The following is a 12,365-nucleotide window of genomic DNA, read 5'->3' as shown; positions in this document are numbered from 1 at the left end:
TAAACATGTAAATCTGGCTATGGCACAAACTTGCTATCATTGTGTAGTTTGTGTCATGTTCAAGAGATTAATTCTCTGAACTTGATGATAAGTTTTAGCGGTGGATCAAAAGCTGATAAATGGTATCAAAAAACGACAGATGTTTGATGAGGAGGAAAATACTGACTTCAACTGTCATTTACCCACTGTGAAATGTTACTAATACCTGCTTCAGTAATTTCAGACAGATGTCTTCATATATCTTTCCTCTTTTTTTGGCAAGAGAAAATGTAGGATACTGTCCTCGAGGGAAAAAGTCTCTCTGAGGCTCATGCAGAGGAATTCAAGATGCATAAAAGGAAATAATCTGTTGTTATAAGACACATAGCCCACACAATCCATCCTTACTCCCATCTGCATAGCATCAGCCCACCAATAGTGACGTCAATGAGCAGATTAGAGTGTGCACCCCCACCCCCTCAACCATCTCTTTCCTTTTTCACGCCTGATCAAGACTTTTCATGATGTTGCATTCACTGACTGAAAGGGTGCTTTGCTGCAGGTTTAACAAAAGAAACAAGTAAGTGAGCAATTTGGGAATATTTACACATAAAACATACATTAATAAAATAGGGCTCTAAATAGAAGTAGGGTAAAAAGCATTTTTTTTTTTTTTTTTTTTTTTTACGTAATGTGGCAGTATTTAAAAGATGTATAATGGTGGAGGCATCTCTGCTGATATTCTTGGTTTTAGTAGGTTCTAAAAATAAATCAAACTCTTTCCAAATAAATTCTTACCTACTAAAAAGACAATGTTATGACAGCATATAATCAACATTTCAACCTTTCTATTTAGAACTCTCCTATTCACTACATTCTGTTTTTTTGCACTGTCATGTCAACTCTCCATATTCTGTACTTTTTTGAGATGACCTTGATATACCTATCCTAACTGTGACAAAAATGACCAACTCAGTTTGTTTTCAGGTTGATGTTACAGTGTTACAGGTTGATGTTACACGATGCAAGTAATTTTACTAATGTGGTTAAGCAATCCTGTCGCTATACCAAAAATAAAAATGTGTTAAAGTAATCATTTATGCAAATATAAGTTTAAGCCTTGATGTAATGAACCCTATGTCGGGATAAGAATGACATGTCATTTAAAAAAGGCTTCAAAATATTGGAAACGTGAAAAAAGACATGGCAATCATGCTTGAATATGACAAACAAAATCACACAGAAAAGAATAAAATTGTATGAACTTGCTGGTTTTAAATTTATCAAAGAGGTTATTAAAAGTACTCTTGGTAGGGGAATATTCTACACTACTTGTGAAGACCATTGGTTATAGAAGCTTACAAAAGTGGCGGTTATGCTTCTTCTATGCAGATGTCTTCAGAGATGAGCACAGATTTTCTTGTCCCTATTTTTCAAAATCACCAGCTGCTGATGGAAGTTAGTTATTTCAACCTCCCACGGAATCCAAATATATCAGAAAAGTATATAAAGGCATACCAGTAGTTATTTTTTCTGTTTATACTTGTTCCTCCAAGTATTTATTGTCCTCTTTTAAGCACACATTTTATAATTTGATCAATACATAGACTCACTACTTGAGAAAGTAAATTATTTTCAGTTTTATAAGAATATATGTTTTTGTTTGGCAATATCAATAAATGCCATAAATATTTAGGGGGTAATATTTACGGCCTTAATGTGACAACATGAAAGTTCATGTTTGTCATGGTGGCTCTACTTCAGCGGCATTATTTGTATTGCAGTATATAATAACCACTAAGCCCTGAAGCTACAAGGTAATACATTTTTTTCCCATGCAAACTGCATAGTTTAGCATACTAACTACAACAATTATGGCAGCAGCTTTCTGGAAATTGTGTCACACAAAAAAACTAGTTTGGCTGATCCAAAATGTCAGGAATATGAATTTTTACTGTGTCTCACAGAAACCAAATAACTGTCCAGCGTCAAATTCTCTACATAATATTAGGAATTCTTGATGATGTCACAATTCTTCATGGTATTGGGACAAATACCTTTGATTTTATTAAAGGCCAACTTTTATTGAAGAAAAATGTATGAGGGTCACTGTAAAAATCATATGTTGATGCTGCTAAAAAAAATAGCCTCATCAGTCAGGGCACTGACAACAAAAATAAACATAAAATAAACATATAAAACACACTTTTGCTCTTGCAGCTAATTAAAACACAGCACTTTAGATTTGACCAACATCAGATCAATAACAATAAAATAATAAAAAATAAAATATATATCATATGCTTTTTAATACAGAAATGTAGGCTGAATTAGTGTTTTTAATACCTGCTTAAAGGCTGTTATTTTTAAAAGGTACTTCAAATTCATAAGTCTCATCAGAACACAACATTTATTGAAAATAATAGAGAGAGAAGAGAGAGAGAGATAAAACACAAGATAGCCATATTCTCTGCACCACGATGCAAATAGCGGAGGCCATCTTACAGTAATGATTAAATAGAATTAAAATGTCAGATCTTTGTGTCCTGTCATGTAACGTAAACAAAAAACAATCATGTTTACATATAGTCACACTCATACCCCTTTTAGTGATAGTCAGAAAATTTACTGAATGAGTTGAATGAAACCACAGAGACAATTTCAGGTTATTCAGATTTTTTTCTTGTCAAAGCTATTTCATTTTTGTCATGATTTTCATTTTTCATGCACTACCCTGAAGTACTTTTACAAAAGCTGTCATTTCTGGGTCACTGACTTGCTCAGGTTTTAATCTGGGTCTTTTATGACATTAAATGGGATTTTAAGGTAAAAAAGATCCAGTCTAAAAGGTGAGCAAAACAGAAGTCACACTTCAATTGAAGGTAATTATAGCAGAAGACACATGCAGATAATATTTAGACTGGTTCAAGATTTAGACATTTTTTTTCTCCCTTTTTAGGAATTAGAATGTATACAAGTCTTCTTTTAACTGAATAAATATTCTAATTTCATGGAGAGGATGATTCAACATATCCCACATATGTTGAATGTACTGTAAATTCAGAATTGTCTGGATAATCACAAGGTTTAGATACAATTGGTACTTCCTGCTGCAAAGCATTCCCCAAATGTGAGAAAATGCACAAGTGAAAAAGAATGAGGAGGAATCAATAAATAAATCAGTTATATTGCACTTGGGGGTTTTAGTCTACTTTAGCAGAGTCGACCACATAAGAGCAATATACAAGGATGTATAAGATTATTTATTCAGCCACAACGTCTGACCAAAGACACAATTGAAGACCTGAAAAAATGGGTCCTAAATCTGTGGATAATCACTTTATGTAACTCATGGAAGCTGCAATGTAATGCAAAGCTTGATTATTGTTAGATCGTGGCCTAACTACAACCCACACCACAGCGAGTGTCTCTTCCAACATCCGGTGAGTCAGGACCAGTCGTCAATAGCAGATTGCCACACTCCACCGGAAGTCTAACCTTGATCCAGGTTAGACTAATCTGTCAACATTGTCATGATACACCATCTGCAAACCAACTTACAGCTGTGCCATGTGAAGTAAGACCTTTTCCTGCATTCCTTAACAGATGGGTTTTAAATAAACTTGCTCTCAAAAATTCACAATGTACAAAAAAGAGAAAGCATTTTAAGTGTGGATCACATGCGATAGATATCAGTTAAATAGAAAGCCGGCTGCGTTTTTAAAGAGAAAAAGTTTCAAAAAGCAGCAATTTTATATAATTTCATTTCATTTTTGAACACTGCAAATTAAATGTTTGTCTCTTACAGAATTCTCTAAGGCTCTGTGCAGCAATTTTTCTAAATAGAAAATCTTGTATGCCATTAATACCACCTGTAGTAGCAATCTGTATATATATAAAAAATTCATTTAAAAAATCCTAAACTTGAATGTTATTGATTGTACAAAGGAATTAATAAACATGGAGAGGATGATCAGATTTACATGGTCTGCTTTCACAACTGATTAGCTGCACTATAGTTTAAATATTTTCAAACCACTGAAACCCCCTTAGCCAAATCTAAGCAGTACAGTCTATTGGATTAAGATAAGTTAATTTACGTTTTGATCTTTTATAAATAATAATAAAAGTAGGACTGAGACGCTAATGATTCAATGAGATATAAGATGATTAACATACCCTTTTTCATTGGAATACAAAATAATTTCATACGAATATAGTAATTTCACAACACCTGAAAACTGCCTTCATCTTGAATACAATACAATATAGAAGTTTAGCTTGACCACACTACTTTAAATATATTTTTAGACATATTTGTCCTCTGTGCAGAAAATATCTGTCAATAAAGAAGCAGAAACTCGGGCAAAAAACACTGCTGCGGAGGTAGGTAGTGAAAATGATGACAATACCAACCCCCTCACAAAATACTGACAGCATGTTTTTTGGGGGGATATTGTTTACCATTTCAGTACAGGATCAGAATTTGGCTGAGGACAAATCTTGCCCAAAGAATCAAAACAGTCAAAAAGCCCTATTGTTATTCTGGCTTCTAGAATAGAAGGCAATTATGGGCAACCAGAAAAAAAAAAATAAAGCTTTTCAAAATATCAGTTTCTCAACTGTAAACAAATATTTTTATTTTAGACAACCACTTGCTTGTAGTTCACACATATCTTTAAATGTGTCATAAATTTCAGCACAGAGGTAACTTCGATGACAAACATACTGACTGATTAAAAACAATGTCTTTTATGAAATGTTCATACTATAATTATAGTCTTCAAAAGAAATGCTTAATACATAAAAATGTAAGAAAAATCTGGTTGAAAATAGGTTCTCCTACAGCTTACGCAACGCCGAACAGTTGACCCGCTGTCACATGGTTTAAGGACGTTCATCATGCTGCTAAGTATATAGGTAACAAAACGGTCAAGGAGAAAACATTACACCTTTATGCAGACAGTCTCCACTTTGGACAACAACTTTGAAACTTTAAAGTTTCATACCGGAGTTTTTAGCCATCTCGCAATCTTTGTAAGTATTTTGTGAAGGATCATACAAGTGCTCAAAATTCCTCAATGTGTTTGACAAATGTCTCTCAAAAGCATTAGCGTTTCAGAAACAGGATTCGGGAGGAAAATAGTTGAGGCAAAATATCAGTATTGCTGTCTAAGCACATTTTTGGATAAAACACACCCACAAACTTCTGACCTACCAACCACACATTACACATAGCTTTGTGCAAAATAGTTTTACCCAGGCCTAGTGAAAAGCCTGGGTGAAACAGGGAGAAGAAATTATTTTTGTCCCACAACTACACCAATGAGAGCCGATTTTGATGCTTTAAGTAAATGAGATACGCAAGACAAACTGGAACTTTAAAACACATTGGAATTGAATTTAATTCTGTTTTCAATGGTAATAGAATTTGAACATATTGACTTGGCAAAATGTGCTTGCTTTGATTTGCAGTGGTTTCTAAATACATCAGATTTTAATTATTTTGTCCACAGTCTTCTTAAATTGATCCTAAAGATTTTCTGTCAGATTAAGTTGTGGACTCCAGCTAAACCTTTCCAATTTGAATGTATGCTTGGGCTCACTGACTCTGAAGAATGGAATCCCTCTTAATCGTTAGTCTTCTACCTTTCACCTCAAGGTTGAGAGGTCAAAGTGAATGCTTTGAGGAAAAGTTCATTATTTCCTCCATTATGACAAAACCCCTAATACCTTCCAAGTAAAGAGACATCCAGTTGTGAAACTACAGTAAAACACAATGGTGGCAATTTCATAAACTGGAGGTTTCTTTGCTTGGAACAAGTGGTTTTGTCATGATGAAGGAAATACTATATATTTTTGTTCACCGACACCCTGTGCTGTTGTTTTTGTGCCAGAAATACTTTTTCAATTGTGTCCATAAAATTTACATTTGGTTTCATCAGACCATAAAACATTCTGCCACAGATAATATTTACAAATCCAACATACACCGCACATAATGTTTTTCAAATGTTTTTTTTTCTGGGTTAAAAGATCTTTTGTTCAGAAAAATATCGAACATAGATAAGAATAACAAGCCATAACCTTGGATTTAATATACTGTATTAAAAACCTGCTTGTCACATTAAACTTTGGTGGAAAAGGCCCACTCTGTATCCCCACTGAATTTGAGGTCAGGGCATATGTACTGGAATATGTACTGAACACGAAAATGCTAAATGGTAGTGCTAAAACCTATAGGTTTCCAAAATGTATCTTCCATGTGACATCCAATAAGTGAAAACACCTTAAGGTTTAAACTTGAGTGAATTTTTTGACACGCTGCAAAAATTCCACTTACCCACTTAATTTGACTATAGTAATATCTCTATTGTAAACAACAAAAAACAGTGTTTTACTGATTTATATTATGATGTTACATCTAACATATTGTTAGCATAGTATAGCTGCATTTTGGGGGCCAAAACCAGTAAATTATTTTCTAAAGGCTTTGTATGAGTGTGAAGTTGCCAGGCAACAACAGACATCAACACAATTTTGTTGTCTTTTGTGAAAGCCAGGAAAGCTGTCTTATTCCAATTTTGAAATACAACAAGACACTGGACTGCTACAAATATGCAACATACTAAACAAGATACAGCAAGAAATGTATTTCAAAGAGACATGGAAGAACAGGTTAAGCGATATAACTGGCTATGTAAGAAAACTGCAAGTGTGCAAGAGAAGAAAAAATTGTTATCAGTACAAAGTTACAAATAAACTCAACAAATCAGAAAATATGAGTGACAACAATAATAAATGGAAAGTATAAAATAATATTTGAGGTTCTTTTTTTATATGCTATACCTGTAGTCATTTAAAAATGTAGTGAAAAGACCGCATTATGTGATGACTGAGATTTATCCTGAGAAACCAAAGAAAGACTGAGATATTAGCTAGCAATATATATATATAGCCCAATATATATATATATATTATATATATATATATATATATATATATATATATATATATATATATATATATATCACAAAATAAGTTTCTCTCAAAAGACGTATCAGAAAGGGACAATATTTGTTTAAATCAAAAGTCGCTAGCCAATCATGTAAGTGGAATTAAGTGATGGAGAGTTAGGTTGACACACACAGCACAGCAGTAGCAGGCAAATGCACAAATGGATAATGACTGTGCAGCTGTTGCCTCTTACTGTAGGTAACAGGTAGACAAGACAACACAGCGATAATTGTTGCTAAGGACCCAAAAAAATTCAGCCATGTGGACGCATTTTGACCATTTAAAGTCAGACATAAAAAGTAGTATACATCGCAAATTATGTTGAACACATGTTCAAAATAAGTTCCATCTGTTTTACCACCTGAACCAGTGGCACCTGCTGGACCACGCACAATGTAAAGCTTTGCAATCTGAGACGAAAGCAAGTGCTAAACCCCCCTATGCCGAAAACAATGAATGTACAGCATAATATCTGACCCAGGCCAACGCGGAGATTGGCAGCACTGAGACAGCACTCTCCTAATTGGATTTTTTTCTTTTTTTTGAGCAAACACAATGTCTATTTTATTTATTTGATTTTTGTCTTTGAAAGTTGCTGGAGTTTGCACAGAGGATAGAAACAACTGAAGCTTCTTTTCTTTCTCAATATAGACAATTGCTATTTTATTGCTTTGAATTTTTCCCTGCTGCTTTAAAATAGCTGCTTTAAAATAATTTATTTCAATATTAGCGCACACCACAAATAATATTCTTTACATGTCTGTTTTTTTTACAAAATCAGAATCTGTATTTTGTTTAAATGAACTTTCAAAATGAAAAAGTTAATAAAATGTTTAAATATAAAAAATAAAGAAAACGTGTTTCTTAAAACTCTATTATTTATTTTTCCTCTGCAGAGAACATGACCTCCAACACTATTTTTTACAACACCACTATTTAATTTTCCATTACATTAAATGTCAAGCAAACTGGTGTTCTAGGATATCTGATCCTTATGACTAAAAAAAAAAAACATATTGTTTTCAAAGTTTGTTATCCATATTATGATATAACTTTCTTTATCCCCTGCCTTCTGCTTAAATGTAGTTTTAAAGAAAAAACCCTAAAACATTAATATATGCCTGAGCAGTATATTGGTCTGTTGAGAATTTCTTTCTGAGGTTCAGGATCCGTTTCAGTCACTAAATCTCATTTAAAAGAAGGTCAGGAGTCTCAGCACCAATCTTCAGTTTTTAATACATTCTGATCAATTCATTCTGATCAATTCAGGTCAATTGTGATGGGTTAGGGTTAGCTAAATCATCAAGTATCCAAGGCCACATTTCTTAAAATCCTGTTCCAGACCGTACTCTTCATTATTAATCCTAATACTATTCATTCAACAAGTAATTCTACATTTCCGCTCTGAACTTGGGGGCACACAAGTTCAGGGCTCGGAGTATTTGATAAATAAATTATATAAATTACGCAAGATTTTGTTAAAAGTACCACACCACACAATTCCTTGACTTGACTGAACAGTGGTTTGCCTTACCCATTTTATCATCCTCATCAGTTTTTACTAATCATAAGATCGTTCTTGTGAAAAAACTTGCCAATATTTGCATATTTACCTGTATGCTTCCATACATATATACAAAAGAGAGCTTTTCTCTTTTCCTTTTCCACACCAGTCTTTCGCTTTTTACTTTCCATCTTTTAAGCAGCACTGACTAAGAACATTGGCCTGTGCCAGTAACTTTATGCTCTACATTGCTTCAGTATGGCCATGGATTAAGTTTCTGTTGATGTGGCAACGTAATGTAACCCAATGCTACGCCTGTACATAAATAAAATATATTTTAAAAAGATAAAACTGTCACTTGTGGCCCTAAATTCAGACCAGCCCACTGGGAATTTCACCAGTCCTTCTGATTAGTTAATCTGCGCCTCACTGAGAATATAAATAATTGCTTTTTACATTTTTTTTTCACTGCTCATTTAAAAAAAAAAAAAAAGCTTTATTAAAAATAGCTATAGAAAGTAGAACTTTTGAGAATCTATATTCCAAACCTATTTTTTTTCTCACATCAGCAAAGAAATTGTCAATTTTTGTTCTCCTGTAATGCTTGAAGTTTTAGAACAAATATACCTGTTTTATTTGCCCCAAAGAAGTTTCAAATTTTGATGACAAGTTCAACTTTTATAAATAATTGTTTAAAATCAGAAATAACCTTCAGATGTCTTCAATTCTCACTTAATCATAGAGAACAACAAAGACTTACAATAAAAGGGTTTTCTTTAATATTTTGATATCAGTATTGTCTAATAAGAAACTATTTTATTGTGATAGTATTGTTTTTTCCCTTATAGCCCAGCTCAATTACCAATTTTCACTTTTCTAAAGTGAAACTCAAGCCTCTTATCTAGTTCTCCCTCTCCTTGCAGGACTTCCATTGTAAAAAAAGCAATGAAGAAATATAATGCTTGTGGCAACACACTCTGAAAGTACATCACACATTGACTCTAACAGCTTGTTGATATGACATTGTCATGTTCTACATGTTTCTTAAAAAGAAATATGGAGTTACCTTAGGAAAGTAAGTTACCTTAGTTCCCTCAGTTAAAGTAACTGCAATGACTGATATTTCTTTTTCCCTAAAAACACACACTTTGGGAACTTTATGTGTGTGTATGGTTGTTGGTCCTGTATGGATTTGTGTTGCCTTGGGACAGACTGGCAAACTGTCCAGGGTGTACCCTGCCTCCCTCCCAATGACTGCTGGAAAAAGGCTCTTATAAACAATAGATGGATAGATGGAAAAAAGTCCAAAGATGAAAAAATGGCAACACCTTGTGGACTGCAAGTAAGATGATAAAACAAGTATCATGGGATTAATTAAATGTGTATGGCAGTTTAGATAAAGATGAGGGTGAAGATATTGTAAAAAAAATATATGTATTGTTCCAACTAAAAGCTACTGATCTTAATGTCCATAAAACAAAAGAAGAAAACTTTGTGTAAAAACTGCTTTCAATCACATATATTAGGAACAAAGTATGCAAAAAAGGGGAAAATCCTAGGTGAAATATTAGGATGCTTCTGTTCTGAAACAATATGTTGTTATTCCAGATATTATAATACTGCCTCTCAGTGTTGTCTTACAGTTACACCTGCACATAAATGTCACAGTCACTTAACAGTTTAAGCTGTTTGAAATCACTGTGATTGCACTGTTGAGGTGCACTAATCCTAAGTACAGGCAGAACACAGCACCTGTGTGCACTTCATTATTCTCTCAGCAAAGAGTCTACTATGCGTAATTTTTAACATTGTAGAAAGATCCACTGAACAATTTCCAATATGGATCAGAAGCATCATAAAACTTTAAAACAAGTGCACCCCAACAACAGGTTAACAAATGAGGCTGGCTGGTCTAGTGGTGCTTTTTTGTGGACAGGAGTGAACTCTCCTCTGAAGTCCTTCAAAGAACACAGTGCATTTACACAGCACACTGTAAATGAACTCCACTGGAATTAGAGGAACCCTGAGTTTCTTTTTCTTTTCTTTTTTTTAAATAGGACAAAGTGCTTCTGAATGCTTGCAGATAAAGCATCCTCTAAGATGAGTATCAGAATGCCAGGGGCAAGACGCTTCTGTCAAAAACCAAAACAGAGCAGGCAATTTAAGGGACATGTTTAAATTTCTGACCGCACAGGAAGAAGCTTAGAGCGTTTCATTCTCCTGTCAAAAAGAGACGGTTTTTATCACTCTGTAAACTACGGCTTTTATTTGCTACTTTATACCAATTAAAACATAAACGTCACGTTCCCTCCTCTGATAAAACATACCATCGGTTATACACACGCGACACAGAAGCAGCACTACTCAGCGCACATCGAGCTGGCAGATGCTCATAATGCAGCACTTTAAATGCCTTTCAGGACAACTTTCAAATCTGTTGAGCTCAATCTGGTGTTTACAAGGCACATCACAGAGTGTGCTTCTGCATTCATTTCTTTAGTTGCACCATTTTCAAAAGTAGGTGCTGTCATGCGTGCTGGTTGTGATAGTGCAGATGTATCAAGTCTTGAACATATAATCAGGCCTGCCGCCGCCGCTTTACTTGCGTTTTCTTCAAGCGCATCGACCTCGCTCCTCTCCAGCCTGAGCTGAATCCGACCATTATTCATTGATTTCGCTCATTCAACACTCGCTTGGCGCTGATGGCAGGGAAAGTTGGCATGAGGAAAGCGTGGCACCGATCGCCTCCATCCGGCTGTCCGGTTCATAGCCAGTTAGAAGCCATGTTTCACTTGCACATATGAAAACCCTCAACTCTTTTGACAGTTTCACTATTGTTAAAAGCCCAAGCACAGATAGGAGGGACGCGAAAGGCTCCCGCTGTGAGAGAGCGAGAAAAAGATATGACAGGGTCAGACTTACCGACGGCTAAATCCAGCAGATCTGCGCACAGGAGCAAGCACAACGAGAAGACGGTCATCTTTCCCTTATTTTGCAATAAATCCCAAACTCCATCTGCGTTTACATGCTCTCCTGGTTTCGGCCGTGTAATCCCGAGCATTCCAGAGGTATACAATGGAAAGACGTCCCCAAACTATTCATGATGCAGCTCAAGTCTAAGTGGAGAAATCGGAGAAGTTGACAAAGGATGCAGCATTCAGAGCCAAGAACACCGAGCATCAAAATTTAAAAAAAAATTGTCTCACCACATCCGTTTATAAACAAGCGGAGCGGGTTTTTCCCCTGTCTGTTCTAAGAGATTAAACAATAGGGAACTGAGCTGAGCCACAAAGCGATAGGCTGTGGAAAAACAGAGGTTTGGATGAAAACGTGTGCCTCTCTCCTCTCCCTCTCTCGCTTTCTCTCCTCCCGCCCTCCAGACAGGCGCACAGTCATTCCTGATCACTCGTTCGTTTATTTCACACAATTTTTCTTAATCCTCCCCTGGATTCAGACCCTTCTAATTCTGTCCATTAAGCCGATTTATTTCCGTTGGAGGTTTTTTTCCCAATAAAAACAACAAATACTATCCTTATATACTGGCACACCGCAGCCATATAGCTGAAATTATAATGACACAATTGCGTGCGTAAAGAAGTCCCCAGCTGTGCGCTTGTCATCCCTTGAAAACATTTTCAATTGTTGTTTTATTAATATATTCAAAGAATGTCAAAAGAAAAGCTAATGTCGAAATATAAAAGGTGATTTAAAGCAGGATCGCTTGGCTTTATTGCTCTTCGTAAGAGCTATTAAATCGAGTAACCTCAATTTGATCTGCAATCTCATGTTAAGGTAACTAGTAAGTCACAATAACACAAACCAGTGAGATAAAACAAGCCCCAGGAATGTCTTGTTGAAAGAATAT

The 12,365-nt window shown here is 35.0% G+C and overlaps 1 protein-coding gene across 1 annotated transcript in view; it reads right to left on the bottom strand.

Moving 5' to 3' along the window:
- igsf21a (immunoglobin superfamily, member 21a) overlaps positions 1-11,837 on the bottom strand; it is a 164,812-nt gene extending 152,975 nt beyond the window's left edge. The window contains exons 1-2 of the mRNA XM_055050398.1: positions 11,707-11,837; positions 11,423-11,616 (exon numbers count right to left, since the gene is read on the bottom strand). Of these exons, the coding sequence (XP_054906373.1) occupies positions 11,423-11,561 (139 nt within the window). The 5' untranslated portion in view covers positions 11,562-11,616; positions 11,707-11,837. The remainder of the gene's footprint in view (positions 1-11,422; positions 11,617-11,706) is intronic.
- Positions 11,838-12,365: the final 528 nt, after the last annotated feature.

Source organism: Poeciliopsis prolifica, unplaced genomic scaffold (assembly GCF_027474105.1).
Source record: "Poeciliopsis prolifica strain line A6 unplaced genomic scaffold, Auburn_PproV2 SCAFFOLD030, whole genome shotgun sequence".
In the NCBI taxonomy this organism is placed as follows: Eukaryota; Metazoa; Chordata; class Actinopteri; order Cyprinodontiformes; family Poeciliidae; genus Poeciliopsis; species Poeciliopsis prolifica.
The sequence above is the reverse complement of the archived record's forward strand: the minus strand, read 5'-3'. Positions and strand labels throughout refer to the sequence as shown.